Source organism: Callithrix jacchus, chromosome 14, assembly GCF_049354715.1.
Source record: "Callithrix jacchus isolate 240 chromosome 14, calJac240_pri, whole genome shotgun sequence".
NCBI classification, from domain to species: Eukaryota; Metazoa; Chordata; class Mammalia; order Primates; family Cebidae; genus Callithrix; species Callithrix jacchus.
Window position 1 is genome coordinate 42,513,952 of NC_133515.1, and position 17,694 is coordinate 42,531,645.

General features: G+C 37.7%; 1 protein-coding gene and 1 non-coding gene across 23 annotated transcripts in view; one reads left to right on the plus strand and one right to left on the minus strand.

Moving 5' to 3' along the window:
- The window catches only part of ZNF638 (zinc finger protein 638), a 158,484-nt gene that overhangs the window by 31,270 nt on the left and 109,520 nt on the right, over positions 1–17,694 (minus strand). For 15 of the 22 annotated variants that reach the window (XM_078349090.1, XM_035272327.3, XM_035272328.3 and 12 more), the window contains 4 exons: positions 10,240–10,298; positions 9,956–10,008; positions 3,439–3,489; positions 821–892 (listed from right to left, as the gene is read on the minus strand). In XM_078349090.1, the coding sequence (XP_078205216.1) occupies positions 821–892; positions 3,439–3,489; positions 9,956–10,008; positions 10,240–10,298 (235 nt within the window). Of the gene's footprint in view, positions 1–820; positions 893–3,438; positions 3,490–9,955; positions 10,009–10,239; positions 10,299–15,186; positions 15,460–17,694 lie in introns of all 22 variants that reach the window. The other 7 variants (XM_078349084.1, XM_078349085.1, XM_078349083.1 and 4 more) reach the window with 1 other exon arrangement.
- Positions 10,656–10,758, plus strand: LOC118147555 (U6 spliceosomal RNA). The gene has a single exon (XR_004734006.1). It is a non-coding gene; the product is annotated as a U6 spliceosomal RNA (small nuclear RNA).

The following is a 17,694-nucleotide window of genomic DNA, read 5'->3' on the forward strand; positions in this document are numbered from 1 at the left end:
GATTCTTTAGGATTAGTCTACTAGAAAAGATACAACTAAAAAGATGGCTCTAGTTCCAAGGTGCTACATTTAAATAGTGTTCCATTTCTTTACTGGAAAACAAATGCACTCCTAGCATAATCTTTCTAAAAGTAACAAGCATCTAAGAAATTGTACAAACTGGAGATAACAATATGAACTGACAGCTCTAAAAAAAAAGGGGGGGGGGTGGGAAACAGGCCGGCGCGGTGGCTCATGCTTGTAATCCCAGCACGTTGGGAGGCCGAGGCAGGCGGATCACGAGGTCAAGAGACCGAGGCCATCCTGGCCATGGTGAAACCCCGTCTCTACTAAAAATACAAAAAAATTAGCCGGGCGTGGTGGCACACGCCTGTGGTCCCAGCTACTTGGGAGTCTGAGACAGAAGAATTGCTTGAACCCAGGTGGAGGATGCAGTGAGCAGAGATTGCGCCACTGCACTCCAGCCTGGAGACAGAGTAAGACTGTCTCAAAAAAAAAAAAAAAAGGGAAACAAAGATTAAACCATTTGATGGAGGGAAATGACAGAGCAATCTGTGATTGCAAAGCTGTCAAAAAAACTAGTTATATAGCTATGTGTGTGTGTGTGTGTATATATATATGTGTGTGTGTGACTGTTTACATGCACAAAAATTATCTGCCAAATGCCAAAGTAGCAAAAAAATTCCAACAAAATGGGTCAGGTTTTAAATATCAAAGAAGTATCTACTAAATTCTTGAAGTATTAGATGCTAACAATTATTATATGAATTTAAAACATGAATAAAGAATAAATAAAATCTCTCCTCCCCAGTAGTCTTACCTGTTTTGATTGAAGCTTTATTACCTTTAGCAGCTACTGTTACCACAGATTTTACAGAACTTGCTGATTTCCCTAAATCACAAAAGCTACAGTCAAAACTGATTTACTTGACTAGTATCAACAATCCTCAACCTCACACAGAAAAAAATGTAAGAATAGACTCTATTTTATTCAAAATATAAAATACTATAATCTTTGGGGGCATAGGCTGTTTTCTAAATCTAGCAATGATGGTAATTTCTTCAGAAAAAAAGAGATCACTGAAATAAGAATTCACCTGCCTACTGAGGAATAGATCAAACACCCCTAATCTGAAAATCCAAAATCTGAAATGTTTCAAAACCTGAAACCCTGAGTGCTGCTGACATGACACCGCAAGTGGAAAATTCCCACTTAAGTATACTTAAAAAAAACTTTGTTTCATGCACAAAATTATTAAAACATTGTATAAAATTGCATTCAGGCTATGTATACAAGTTGTATATGAAATAGAAATTAATTTCACATTTAGACTTGGCTCCCATCCCCCAGTATCTCGTTATGTATATGCAAATATTCCAAAATCTAAAACACTTCTGCTCCCAACCATTTTGGATAAGGGATATTCAACCTGTACTTAAAACAGCATTCATGCAAGTTAAATAAATTCCTGAATGTGTGGATCAACAAGAAACAAAATTACGAATTCCAAGTACATAAAACAATCCCATACAAACATTTAGCAAGTCCAAAAGCAGTTAAACCTAGATCCTCCCAACCCATGCTTCCATGGCTCCTAATTTATTAAAATGCGTTCAAGAACACTTATATCCTGGTCAGAACATATAAAGATTGTTTTAACTCATCCCTACAGTTTCCTAGCTGTACAAGGCTATTTAAATTGCTCTGACCATTATTTGTACCTACATATCTATTATTATGGCCTATTTTCCAAGATGGTACTATTTATAAAGATGTGATCATCAAAGTGTTGCAGATCGTCAGCCCAAACCTTTTCCATTCAGAAAGAAACATATTTAACTCTGAAATTAGGATTCATAACAACTAGGGAGAATGGATGAGGAAAAAGCCCAAGATAAAAAAAAAATCAATAGATCTAAATTGAATTCCAATTTGTATCAAGAAGCTTTGGGGCACTAACAGATTTGTGTACATATTTCCCTAAATATAAGGATGGTGATTGCCAAAATTACCTAACAGGAACATCGTAAGAATACAATCATACTTTTAAAAATACAAAAAAAAAAAAATTCATTGAACATCTACAAAAATCAACCGAAATAGTTTACAAATCCACCTTTTATATTCAAGACGGTCCATAATCTTTGCTCAAAAAAGAGCAATACAAATCCTTACAGCAATACAAATCCTTACAAATCACACCCAACTTGTCAATTCTTCGTCATTCATGACTTTTGCCACACTGTAGTAAACTGAGCCTCAGTGAGCCCTTAAGATTTTTTTTTTCACTATCCTATGTTATTATCACAAGTCAATTCATTTTATAACTTCTATCTGGGTACTAGGACTTAGGGAAAAAATAAAAAATAGCCAGCATTAATTTCCAACAGCAAAGGGGTGGCCATCAGTGTTAGAGCCAGTTTACCACATCACAAATGACTCCCATACACTTAGTATCAAAGTAACATCAAAGTGTTAGCAAAATTAATGCAGCTTCAAGAGAAGTTTCCTAGCCACCCATGATCCACTCAAATTACTGCTTCTCAGAAACTACTATATGAAAATTCTGAAACTGCCACTAACAATGATTTTTGCCAGTTCAAGGCTGTTTCCTTTCCTTTTTAATATTATATGAAAGATTATTTGTTTATTTATTTACTTCAGACAGAGTCTCGCTCTGTCACCCAGGCTAGAGTGCAGTGGTGCGATCTGGGCTTGCAGCAACTTCTGCCTCCCGGGTTCAAGGGATTCTCCTACCCCAGCCGCCTGAGTAGCTGAGATTACAGGTATGCACCACCAGCTCCTGGGTAATTTTTTTTTATTTTTAGTAGAGACAGGATTTCACCAGTTGGCCAGGCTGGACTCGACATCCTGACTTAAGGTGATCCACCCCGCCTCGGCCTCCCAAAGTGCTGGAATTCCCAAATGTCTGCCTGATTGGGAAGGACTTCTCAACCATGCCCGGCTCCAAAGATAATTTAATACATTGATCTCTACCCATTTAAGAGATGACCCTGAATTAATGAAGGTTTAGTAGAAACCAGAGAAAAACTGTAAAAGATTATGCAAGGGAAAAGAGAAAAAATAATTACTTAAAATCCCACTGTAGCTCACAAAAACTACAAAGGATCATGTTTATTATTTAAACTATCGTGTAAAAGAAAGCAGGAAGAAGAGAACTTGATAAAAGAAAAAGAGGAAAATATGTGTTACTCATCGTGAGAAATATTTTATCCAGTTAAATGATTGCAATAATTACTAAAGAGCATTATCTAGTATATACCATTTCTCTAAACTGCTAGATGATTATAAATCTTAAAGATTAGCATGCATTTAATACAGACTACATCACATGAAATCCAAGACTACTGCCATATAATTATTAAATAAATTAAAGTTAACTGATAATCTAGAATCCTAACCTTAAAAAAACATACCTGCAGATTTGTTTACTTTGGCTACAGATGCCTTGGTTTGTCCAGTTTTGGCTAAAATAACAAGAAAAACATTTAAGTACTACATTACAAATAACATCATTGGGCTTTAGTTAAAAGTCAACCTAGTCATAATTTCAAAGGAACCCTGCAAAAACACTGGTATACTCACGTTTGTATGTCTATGGAATTATTTATTATGGGGGCAAATTCTTAGATATGAAGTTGAAGTGTCAAAAGGCATACAGATTTAAATTTTAACAATTAATATTAGACTGACTTCCAGAAAGGCTGGACTAGTTAACAGCCCCATCAAAGAATAGGGATTATTCCCCATTTCTAAACACACACAATGTATCATGTCAAAAGCCTAACATAGTAATTAACATGATCAACCTTCCCAATGTAAAATAAAAACAGGTGGGATTAATTTTTTTTCTCTAATTATAAGTGTAGTTGCATCCACTTTCATATGTTTAAAAGTCATCTCTACTTCTTTCTCTATAATCTACCTAATCATACTTTTCCAATTTATATTTTGGGTTATTGAGGCTTCTTACTTTTTATTAGAGTTCCTTATATAAGAAACTTAATCTGTATCACACAGCTTAACAATTTTCTTTAAAAAGACACTCAAAATGCTTATGCGTTAATACTTTTTATGTAGTCAAATGTCTGCCTGCTTGGGAAGGACTTCTCAACCTAAAATTTTACAAAAATATTCTTCACACTTAAAGAATACTGTTACCATCTTATGTACCATAGTAAATCTTTGATCCAGCTGCAGTTTGATGTAAGTGCTTTTACTTTTTTTTTTTTTTTTTGAGACAGTCCTGCTCTGTTGCCCAGGATGGAGTGCAGTGGCATGATCTCAGCTTACTACAACAACCTCCACCTTGCTGGTTCAAGCGATACTCATGCCTCAGCCTCCGAGTAGCTGGGTCTACAGGAGAGCACCACCACTCCCAGCTAATATTTGTATTTTTAGTAGAGATAGGATTTTACCATGTTGGCCAGGCTGGTCTCAAATTCCTGGCCTCAAGTGATCCACTCACCTTGGCCTCCCAAAGTGCTGGGATCATAAGCATGAGTAAAAAAAGTAGCTAGTTAATGGAATGCATAATGAATCTTTTCTCCACTAATATGAAATATTAACATAAAAATTTTCTTGGCACACACTGCAGGGGAACATGGGTAAAAAAGATAAGAGAGTAAAAAAAAAATTATAAAAAAAAATTTACTGATGTCCCATATGTTTTGGGAAACATCTCTGGACTCGCTTCTGTTCTACTTTTTGTCTATGTAACTATATGAAACTATTCTAAATCTTTTAACTTTGTAATATATTTTAATATTTATTATGGATAGGCTGTTTTCATTGTTTCCTTTAAAGAATTGTCGGCCAGGAGCGGTGGCTCAAGCCTGTAATCCCAGCACTGTGGGAGGCCGAGGTGGGTGGATCATGAGGTCAAGCGATCGAGACCATCCTGGTCAACATAGTGAAACCCTGTCTCTACTAAAAATACAGAAATTAGCTGGTCATGGTGGCGCATGCCTGTAGTCCCAGCTACCTACTCGGGAGGCTGAGGCAGGAGAACTGCTTGAACCCAGGAGGCGGAGGTTGCGGTGAGCCGAGATCGCGCCATTGCACTCTGGCCTGGGTAACAAGAGTAAAACTCCGACTCAAAAAAAAAAAAAAAAAAAGAATTGTCTTGCCTATTCTTTTATGTTAATTTCTTATATAAACTATCAGCCTATGTTAATTAAAAAAAATTTTTTTTGCTATTATTCTTTATGCTTCATATATAAAGAAAAAAGAGGTTTAGCTGGACGAGATGGCTCTGGCCAGGAGGATGAGGTGGAAGAATCACTTGAACCTGGGAGGTAGAGGTTGCAGTGAACCTACACTGTTTAACTGTACTCCAGCCTGGGGTGGGTGGGGTGGAGGAGGGAGAGGCAGCAGCTATGAGGCAGAGGCGGAGGAGGATGAGGAGAAGAAGGAGAAGCAGCAGCAGCAACAGTAAAGAAGAATAAAAGAAAAGGCATTTTATAAGGGTGAGGCTTTCTATCCAAGAATGTCATTTTTTTTCATTTAAGACTCATTTTATGCCTTTTAATATTTTAGTTGTCTTTAACTTCTACCATTTTTATTACTGTAAATGGACTATTTAATGTTAGATTACCTAAAGAGGTCTTCTTTATAAATAAGGCAATTAAACTTTACATATTAGAGAATTAGGATGTGTAATTATAATAAAATAGCATCTTATAATTGATTCTCTTGGGTTTTCCATCACACTATCACATTTGCAAATAATGGTGTATCCTACTTTCCAATTTTCCATGCCTCTGTAATTACATTGTACTGGTTAATGGTTATTAGTTTTAAAAAATATTTATTTTAACTCATAGATGTGTTGATGCATATTCTTGGTTCCCAACCTCAATGGGAACGCAACTAATGCATTATTAAGCATATGCTGGCTTTTAACTTATGTGCACTTGTGTATGTATGTGTGCATAAATAAGAGTATATATACACAAATACACATATTTAAGGAACTAATTGTTTTGTTTGTTTTGAGACAGGGTCTCACTCTGTTGCATAGGTTGGGATACAGTCGCACAATCACAGCTCAATGAAGCCTCAACCTCTTGGGCTCAAGCAATCCTCCCACCTCAGCCTTTTGAGTAGCTGGGACTACAGGCACATGCCAACATGCCCAGATAATTTTTAAATTTCTGATACAGACTGGGTCTCATTATGTGGTCCACACGAAGAATTCTTTTTTTAAATGCTAGAAATGGATGCTGAACTTAATATCCTTTTCAGTATTTATGGTAAGGATCATACGTTCTTTTTCTAATATGGTAGAACTGAATTAACAGATTTCTTCATTTTGAACCATCTTTATACTTCCAATATGATTCTCTCTTGTGCACAAACCATTATTCATCTAAAGTACTCGCAGATACTATGTTAAAATTTTACATTAATATTTCTAAATACAATTGTTCTCTAGTTTTAATCTATTACAAAAGCTGTCAGCATTTTAAAAATATTTCTTCAACTTTTGAGATAATTGTAAATTCACATGGAGTTACATGAAATATGAGGGAGAGACCCCCTATACCCTTCACCCAGTTTCCCTCCAATGATTGACACTTTATATAACCATAGTACAGTATCACAGAGAGAAAATTGACACAAACAGATTTTACTCGTACTGAATGCAATGTGTACTTAGCTCTGCAAAATTTTATCACAGGTGTAGATTAGTGTGACTGCCACCAGCCAAGATACAGAACAGTTCCTTCATATCTCTTCTAAAACCCATTTATAGCACTAGCCACCTCCTTCCCACCAACCTTTACAATCACTAATCTGTTCTCTCTGTAATTTCATTTTAATGTGATATACATGAAATTGTATAACATAAAACGTTTTAAAATAACCATTCATCCATTGAAGAACATTTGGCTTGTTTCCAGTTTGGGGCTATTATAAACAAAGTACCCATAAATATTCGTGGATAGGCCTTTGTATGAGCCTGTTTTCATTTATCTGTGATAAGTGGACAAGCGTGTACATGATAAGCAACATGGTAAGCACATGTTTAGTTCCTGTTAAGTTAAAATTTCCATACTCTTTTCCAGAATGGCTGTACTATTTCACAACTGCTCTTGCACATAATGTATGAGTTTCTCTGCATACTCCTCAGCATTTGGTGCTATCATTACTTTTTATTTTATCCATTCTGATAGGTGTGTAATGTCTTTGTCAGTATTTGATGTATTAGCCTATTTCCCCACCCTTTTTCATTCCCTCTTTTATAGGAAGCTGTCCCTTCCCCTGAATGCCATATTATAGCTGAAATTGATAGTTTCCTCAAAGATTTGGTAGAACTCACATGTGAGAGTTCCCACAGGTGAGCAGAGTGCTTTTATTGGGGAAATAACTGACTTAAGCAAACCAAGAGGTGATCTCTGGATGGTGTGAATCACTTCTTAAAACATTTTCTGAAATATTTTAAACTTTTGACAATAAATATTTATTACCTCTATAATTAGATTTAAAAGAAAGTCATTTTCAGCTGGGAATTGAAAAGGCAAAAAGAAAAGGGTACACATTATTTCTAAAAAAGAGAAAAGCCATAAAATCTTACAGAAAAATCATTCGATCAAGTTAGTTTCATCAGAGATGAGCCTTACAGGATAAACTGGAATCTGTCCCCCAACACTCCCCCAAAAAAGTCTTAACTGACTTTTTATCTTTAGTACCTTGTCTGGGACCTATTAAGTGCTTACTAAATAAAGTTATGTGAAGTCAGACATCAATTCCACGCAAATAGGCAGCAAAAATAAACAACCAAGGAATAAAGTAACATGGAAAATAAACTATTCTGAGTGGCTGAAAAATAATACACAGTTGACTACCAAGGGGTTTAAAAGATAATCTGTAGTCAAAGGGCTAAGAATAATTTATGAAAAGACGAAGAATTTGGACTTTTTTCCATTGATTGCTAGAAGGAGAATGATCAGATCTGTTTTAAAGAGACCTCTGGGCAATAAAGCATATAATAAAGTAGTCAGGAAAGTCTTCGAAAGTTCAAATGTGAGAGGATAGGTCTGAATGAAAAGGAGTTGCCGGCGTGATGGAGCTATGTATAAAGAATCTGAGAGTTGAAGCAGATTCAAGGGAAAACTGATATGGATCCGCCACTGACTGGCTGAAAAGAAGAAGGATGTTATTTAAATCTGAATTATGTCAGACAGGAGAAAAGAGAAGACAGGGTTAAGAATTACCCTACAGGATGATTAGTGGTAACTGTTAAATAACATAAGAAAATGAGAAGAGTATACTTGAGGGGATATAAGAGTTTATGTATGTATGGGAGATGTCCTTAAAGACAAAGAGGAAAAGGTATCATCCAGGAAGAGGGCCAGGAGCAGTGGTTCACACCTATAATCCCAGCACTTTGGGAGGCCAAGGTGGGCAGATCACTTAAGGTCAGGAGTTTGAGACCAGTCTGGCCAACATGTTGGAATCCCATCTCTACTAAAAACAAAAACCCAAAAAATTAGCCAGGCATAGTGTTGCATACCTGCAATTCCAGCTACTCAAGAGGCTGAGGCAGGAGAATCACTTGAACCTGGGAGGCAGGGGTTGCAGTGAGCCAAGATCATGCCACTGTACTCCAGCCTAGACAACAGAGTGAAACTCCATCTCAAAAAGAGAAAAAAGAAGAAACCACCCAGAAAGAAAAGCATGATGTGAGAAGAGGAACAGATTGATAGTTAGGAAAACTAGAAAGGCAGGAGAAAAGAAAAACAGTGATCCAGGAGATCAAGAAATTTTCATTCTTGAGGGAGGTAACTTAGTATATGCATAAAGCTTTGGAATCAAAAAGTTCTGAGTTCAAATTCTAACTCTTCCATGTGGCCCTGAGTGACTCACATAAACTTTCTGAATCTTATCTCTTCTGGAAAGTGAGAATGATATATTTTTTTTAAGATGGGAGTCTCACTCTTGTCACCTAGGCTGGAGTGAAGTGGCACAATCTTGGCTCACTGCAACCTCCACCTCCCAGGTTCCCCTGCCTCAACCTCTGAGTAGCTGGGATTACAGATGCCCGCCACCACACCTGGCTAATTTTTGTATTTTTAGTAGAGATAGGATTTCACCATGTTGGCCAGGTTGACCTCGAACTCCTGACCTCAGGTGATCCACCCACCTTGGCCTCCCAAAGTGATGGGATTACAGGCATAAGCTATCAAACCACAGCCAAATAATATTAACTGTAACTCAAAGGACGGTTTGAAAGATTAAACAAAGTAACATAAATACACTATGTGCCCAGCAAAAATATCACATCCTCAAATGTTAGGCTCCTTTTCATTGTTTTCTCTCTTCTGGTACAGATTGTGTTGGTAGGCCTGTCTACTTAGAAGTAATTTTTACCTTATTTTGTGCTAAATTCTAACTCTCAATCAAACTAATCCCCCAAAAAAGTCTTTTTGCTGCATCACAATGATGGCTTCAACTAGTTTCCTGAGTATAAAGAAATAGCTTTCAGCACATGAGTGTGATAACACCTATTTCTGGTTAGTCTTTTTTGTTTGCTTTTTGGCTCTCAATTAACCTCCAAAATCAAAGGGGACCAGATAAGCAATCTTAACATACCTTTCTTATGTTTTGTCTTGTGGGTTTATCGGGAGGGGATGGAGGGAGGTATTGCATAACTAACCTAAACATGTAAAAAACAGCTATTAACTGTGGAACTATGATAGACATTTCACATATATTATCTCATAGTTTTGTTATATTTACTCGAGAAGAGATTCTGTAATTACACAGCACTAAATTTTAACCACCTGCTTAATACAGGGACCAATTAAAGAACGTAATTGGGATCTCTTTCATTAAAGTACAACAGTGCCTTCCAAGCATCATCATCTAAGTTTCTATTAAACTGACAAGACACACTCATTTGAAAGAATATTAAAAGTAACAACTTACCAGCAGAAGTTGAAGTAACAATTTCAACAGCTTTTGAAGCATCTGTATCTCTTCTATTTAAAAGAAGAAAAAATTTAGCAGCAACTTAGGAATTCTAAGTTCTACAAAATCCTAAAAATGTAATATTTACACCTAAAAACATTTAAAATAATTCAAATGGAGTGATGTCCCACTTAAACTGTAGTTATGGTGATAAAATATATTAAAAATGCAGTTTTAAATATTAAAATTTCTTAAGTCAAATACATATTCATTCTAACACATGAAATCATAAAGTCACTTACTTTAAGGTAGATGCAGATACTTTCTTTGACTCTAAAGCCTTTTTCTTCACCTCTTTGTTCTGTTTAGGAAAAATATTTTGAACAAAAGGAATTTAGTAAAAAGCAATTTAGAAAATATCGAATAAGAAAAATCTAAAATCTTCCTAAAGTATACATGCTTATTACCTTTTTCTATTTATAAAGACATTTTTTTCCATTTTTGATTACACAGCCTAATTTTACATCTCATCTTTTACAACTCATCTGCGTTTACTTACCATTAACTGCAGCAGTCTATCCCTATTCAAGACCCCCCAGTGGATGCCTTCAAACAGTGCTAGAACTGAACCCTATATATGCAATGTTTTCTCCCTGTACTTACATGTAAGTTTAACTTCTAAATTAGGACAGTAAGAGATCAACAATAAAACAGAACAGTGCTCCCTTCAGCAGCACATATACTAAAATTAGAATGATACGTATTTAGCATGGTCCCTGTGCAAGGATGACATGCATATTCGTTAGGCATTCCATATTTTAAATTTAAAAAATAGTAAGTTTTAACAATATAGTGCAATAAAACTTACACGAATGTGGTCTATCAAAATATCTTACTATACTGTAGATCTTAGCAACTTCCGCATACAATTTTTTTCTTTCCTTAATCAAAAACTTTCACCTTTTCATCTAAAGGAAGCATTTTACACCCTCTCTTTGGCCTATCCATATTGCCAGTATCACCGTACTTGTATTTTAGGACCATTATTAAGTAAAATGAGGGTTATTTAGACACAAGCACTTCAATAAAGTGACCGTTAATCTGATATCCAAGACAGCTATTAAGTGACTAATGGGCAGGTAGCATATAAAGTGTGGATATACTCTGGACAAAGTAATGATTCACAGCCCCAGTAAGCTGGAGCTGGACCGCATGAAATTCCATCATGCTACTCAGAATGGGGCACAATTTAAAACATGTTAATTATTTCCGGAATTTTCTATTCAACATTTTCAAACCACAGTTGACCACTGAAATTGCAAAGCCAAGCCTCAGATAAGGGAGAACTACTGTTTATCTTTTAATAACATAGTTTCTTATAGCACTGTGACATTTCAGATATCTAAAGTGCAACTGCTATCACCCTGGTCTAACCTACTACCATCTTTTGCTTTGATTACTACAATTGCCTCCTAATGATCTTGGTGCTTCAGTCCTTGCCATTCTACCCTCTCTCTAATCACACAACATAAAACTAGAGTGAACCTGCCATTCCTGAAGTCAAAACTTTTCATTAGATTCAAGGAAAAAAACCCAATACTTAACAAAGGCCTCTGAGAGTTTGAGAGTTTGTAACATATGTTCCACCTACCTTCTCCCAAACCACAATACACTTCTTCCTATCCTTCTTCACTCCAACCCCAAGCATCCTTTCTACTCCTCAAAGCTATACCAGTATTGCTTTTGCAGGTGTTATTCCTTCTGTCTGGCACGCTCTCAATCCAGGACATGGTTTGTTCCCTCACCTTTTTAAAGTGTTGTGCTCAAGTATCACCTTTTCAATGAGATCTTCCCAACTACCTTATTGAAAGCTGCACAGCTCCTCACTCCCTGTAAGAGCACTTCTATTCCCATTTCCTGGTATTTTTCACCACAGTACTTGTTGAAAACAAACATAATATGCATGTATTTTAAATTTGTTTTCTTTCTCCCTACCCCTTGAAGTTAAAACTCTGCGAGACCAGGGACTTTGTTTTCTTCGGTATTCTATTCACAGTGCATAAAGTCATTCTTGAACATTCAGTAAATATTTGTTGACTTGATCTGAATTTCATCATAACTGTTCTCATGGAATTTTACAACTCCTGTTCTTCTTGGGTATTCTTGTCATTTCCTTTGGCACTATAGAGGATTTTATCCCACACGTTCGTTCCCTCAATAATTTAGAAGAAATTCATTCTATTTCTATTCCACTAATGGTAATTTTGTTTTAAAAGAAATTTGAAACTACTAAGTTCCAATGTATAAGTTGAAACATTTAGCCTTTAATCCTTGGCTACATTCCAATTTTTGATTATATATTTTAGATAAAAATTATCTTTCTAGTAATTTTAAGTGATTTTTTTGGAAATTTTATAAAAATAGGATTTAGCTTTTAGTCTATGTTTAAGTGGTTTCATTATTCACTGACATTTTATATATTAACTTCTTCAGGCCGGGCACGGTGGCTCACGTCTGTAATCCCAGAACTTTGGGAAGCCAAGGCAGGCAGATCATGAGGTCAGGAGATAGAGACCACCTAACACAATGAAACCCCATCTCTACTAAAAATACAAAAATTAGTGAGGCATGGTGGCACATGACTGTAGTCCCAGCTACTGGAGAGGCTGAGGCAGGAGAATCACTTGAACCTGGGAGCTGGAGGTTGTAGTGAGCCAAGATCGCACCACTGCACTCCAACCTGGGCGACAGAGCAAGACTTCGTCTCATTAAAAAAAAAAAAAAATTTCTTCTCCATTTCTTAAGTTCTTCATTTTAATGTTTTGGAAGAACATGTATTAGTGAAATATCTTCTAAGCCCATGCATGTCTGAGAATAAATGCTGTCCAAACACTCACCTTAGGATTCCACTTAAAATGAATGTAACTGGCTATAATAACTCACAACCTTTTTCACAACCTTTTTCCCAACCAACTCTCAAGAACGTGTTGTTTTACTAAGACTAGACCATTTCTTTGTATAAACTGTTTTCCGCCTAGATCACTATAAGGCGCCCCATCATAACCATGAACTTTAAAATCCTCAGTATTTACGTGATGTCTATTGAGTCTGATCAGCAGACTCTGGTCGAGTGACAGATCAAAAATTACGCTGACACAGGTTTTTGCCTGAGAGAGCACAGCTGGGGGGCTTACACAGCTTGGATACCGCTCAAAAGAAAGTGTGACCATGTAGCCCCAACAAGCCAGAGAAGCTCCTCATTTATTTAGCACAGATTTAATAACAAAGGTCTTGAGTAAACACCATTCTGGGTAATTAACATTGCTGGACCCCCACCCCCACCCCCACCCCAGTAGAACTGCCCACGCAGGAAATAGGTAAACAAACTTATTTAGGTAAATTCCTCTGTACACTCCCTTGTAACTTGCTCTTTGCCCTAGCCCCAAGATAAGAGAATTTAGCCACCTTCAGACACAATCCTCTCCTGAGGCTTTTGCAAAACCTTCCGGCCTTCCAAGAAGATTTGCATCTTTCTCTATAATTTTTCCCACCACCCTGACCAATCTCCTACATCTCCCCCTTTTCTGTTTTTTTGCAACAGGTTTTGTTGATTGAAGAGTACAGATGTGTGCAGCAACAAGTTTGTCAGGCACAGCAGTTATAGGTCGTGTTCCAGTTTTGTATCCTAGAATTAGTAAATAACATAAGACAAACATGAGTATAATCAGTAATATTCTTTTCCAATCAAGGAGTGACCCCGAGGAGTGGCGGTCAATCCAAGAGAGATGTTCTTGCGTACCCTTCCATATGGCTGTTTCTTGGGCATGTAGACCTGGCATTTAGAGATTCTAGAATTTTAGTTTTAAGTTGCTTTATGTCTGCTGTAAAATTATCATGTAAGATTCCCCAGAGGTGTTGTTTCTTTTCATCCCAACTATGTATTGATTGATTCCAAGATAGAGAGGTGACACAGATATGCTTATGCTCCCAGTCACAATTTAATTGCTGACAGAATGCCAGTGCCTCTTGTCGTTCCCCTACATATTCCAAGGCAGCCTCAAGAGCTTGCAAACGTGTAAGAATCTTGTGATCTATACCTTGCTGTAAGAGGAAGGAGTTCATTAGACACATTTCTGGCCAAGTTATCTACAAAAGTAGCTGTTTGCACTGATTCAGTAATAGATGCTACAGCCACACTAGCAGTTGCTAGGATGACTATGGCTGAGACTATAAAGGCTATCAGAGTAACCACGAATCTTTTGTGTCTGACCTGGGATAGGGCATGTTCTAAGGTGGCAAGAGCAGAGGAACCTTGCCAATTGTGTATCAAACTGACTGGTAGGAATGCTTCAGATTGTCTCCTTAAAACCATGACCCTAGTAATATTTAAATCAGATATACTGTAATTAGGATGCATGAGACAAACCAAGCCTGTCCTTGGACTTGGGTAACAAACATGGAGTTTTGTGTGTAATGAAAATATTGGTCCCCATAAGGAAAACATATGGATGAGTGGTACAAACTAGGCACTGGTCTGTGTGATTATGAATAAAGGTCATAGTATAATTGTTATGGGAATTATGTTATGTCCCATGCCAGGTGTTAAGAGGGTGCTAAGATGTCCCAGGCGCCATAAAGTATACTGAGGTGGCATGGACTCTACTTGGGGTCTGGGATATCCCATTGGCCCAAATCATAGGGGAACGGGATGTAGCTATGAAACTGTTACATGATATATGCGGACATCATTATGACTGCCCTGCAAATGACCATGGAGGCTCTAGTCTAAGATGTTATAATTGCCTATCAGTGAAGGCTATTAGTGGAGGCTATGGGCTTGTCCCTGGTGACAGACCCCCCAACCAAAGTGGAATCCATTACTTTCCCAGTTTGGTTCTTTAGCACAGGCAGGAGTGTTGGAGAAAGTGGCAACTGTTTGCACTGCCCAGTTTGAGGCTATCAGCAACCAAGAATGTTAAGGCACTTTTCTTTTATAACTTATACACAGTGGGAGAACAGCAGAGTGATATATTGTGTTACCCGGCACCTAGTCCAATGTGTGCCATTAATGAGGGACCCCACTGAGGGTAAGTCAATCCGTCCCAGCCAAGCAGTTATGTTATTAGAGGCTGGGAAGGGGGTGTGTGCCCAGGTAAAGGGTGAAAGAAAGGCGAATCTAAGAGATGGGCCCAAAACAGTATAGGAGGTACAGGCTGCAGAAAAAGCAAGAGTATAAAAAGGATAAATACCCTATGTGAGTTGCATTGTACAATAGAGGGCATAGCAAGGAAGAAATTATCTGGAGTGAATGGTTTCTGTGTCTGGAGCAAGATTTGCTCAGCCTCGTAAGCTGCCTTCTTCAGCATCCCCCAGGTAAGGTCCGGATCCTGTGTCTTCGAAGGAAGGTGCATCATCTGGGGCTGTAGGTCCTGCAGGTTCATTTTCTTCATCTCTGGTACTGGCCTGGGTCCCAACCATGCCATGGTATGGTTTGATGTGTCGTGCTGGAATCCACAGAGGACCTGAGGGGGTATGACCACAAGCATATGCTCTTCCCCATGTTAGCAAATCATTTAGACCACACCATACATTACTATTTCCATCCTTCCATAAAACTGTGGGTTTTACATCTTGAGAGGTTTTAGTAAAGTGTTTTTCTACAGCCAACTGAAATTTATCATCTAAATTTAAGAAATTAAGGGTAAAATAAGGTTTGTGCTATTAGTGTTGCAAGGTCCTTACTCATACTCCCCCCTTTTTTGTTTTCTGAGCATATTTTTAAGGGTAGAATGGGCATGTTTTACTATGGTCTATCCTTGGGGTTATATGGAATGCCTATGGAATGTTGGACGTTCCATGTGTGACAAAATTATTGAAATTGTGAGCTAGCATAAGGTGGACCATAAGTTTTAATTTTTGTGGGCCGCCCTATATAAGCAAAAGTTAAAAGAAGATGTTTAATAAAATTATCAGGTAGTCTCTCCAGGCAGTGCATGTGTGCTAATTAGATGAAACCTGGTATCAACAGATACATGTACATATCTTAGTTTTCAGATTCAGGGACATGTGTAACATCTGTTTGCCATAACCGATTAGTTCTAGTTCTCTAGGGTTAAAATCTGTAGGAGGAGGAGACATGTCTGTGAGTTGGCAATCTGGGCACTGCAGGATAATCTCGCTAGTCATTGGGTTAAGTTGAAAGTCTTAAGTTTCTCCACTTTTGGTGAAAAAAATTGATGCCACTGAGTGGCTTGGTCAAGCAGTGATGTTAGATCTGCTTGATCATTGCCATAAGCCAGTGGGCCAGGCAGTGACCTGTGGGCTCGAATATGTGAGATAAAAACAGGGTTAAGTACATTTATCCAGCAATTGCTGAAGTCAAAGAAAAAAGGCACACAGTGTGGGCTCGGGAGTTGAGGACTATCTCAAGGTTCTGCAATAAACAGATTAAGCAGAGTCACTAACAACATTGATGGGCTGAGCAGAGAAAGTTTCTAAGGCCAATATTAGAGCTCCAGCCTCAGCTCTCTGAGTGCTAGTAAAACCCGATTGCTTGAGGAAATTTTGTGGCTTCCACCAGACAGCCACTTTTGCATTCTTACCAGCGCCATCAGTAAACAGCGTTAAAGTGTTAGGTATGGGGGAGCCGAACTACTTTTGTAGGCATAATAAAAGGAGTACAAGATAAAAACCAAAGCAGTTTGTCAACAGGAAGCTATGTTCTAAATGGCCTGCATAACCAGAGAGTGCTATCTGAAGGTCTAGAGATAAGGGCAATATTGCTTCGAATTGCTTTTTACTCAAAGGAATTCTTATGACATCAGGGTCATAACCTAGCAACTGACTGCATCATCTGCAGCCCATAGATAACTTTACTAACTAGATGGATATAGGGAGATAGTTTTAGTCCTGGTATGTGAGCAAAAAACCCATTCTAGGAGGTACAGTCCTGGGGCCATTTGTCCTATTAATCCTGTTGGGTAATGATTAATAGGAAATATCCCAGGTCTATGTAATCCAGTTGCCTCTGAGAGACAGCTAGCTCTATTTCCTCAATTTTCCTTTTTGTTGCAGGAGTTAAATACCTGGGAGAATCCAGGGCAGCACTGCCTTTTAAGACAGAAAACAGGTTTTGCAACTTATCAGTAGTTATGCCCAAGGTGGGGCAAAGCCAGTTAATATCACTCAGTAATTTTTGATAATCATTTAAGATACCTAAGTTGCTAGCATTTAATTTAACCCTTTGAGGCCTTACTGATTGGGAAGTTAGTATGTATTTTAAGATACTTCTAAGGAGAGGACATTTGTACTTTTTTAGGTGCTATGATTAAACAAATCTTCTGTGTATTCCTTTGGACAGAGGCACAGAAACTTAGAAGTACTGGCTCCGTTGGAGCTGCCAGTAAAATATCATTCATAAAATGAATGATCTTGCAATAAGGAAATTATTTTTTACTGGGGAGCAAAGCCTGATTTTATATGATACTGACACATGGTAGGACTGTTCGGCATTCTTTGAGGAAGCACTTTCCATGGCCCTGTATTGATAGCTGGTATTATAAACACAAATTTTTCTCTGGCCTGTTTTGCAAGGGGAATAGTATAAAAGTAGTCTTTTAAGTCAGTAACCATGATAGGCCAATTTTGAGGAATCCCCACAGAGGAAGGGAGCCCTGCTGAAGAGGCCCCATAGGCTGCAAATTAGCATTAATCGCCCATAAGTCATGCAAAAGTCTCCATTTGGCAGACTTTTTGGG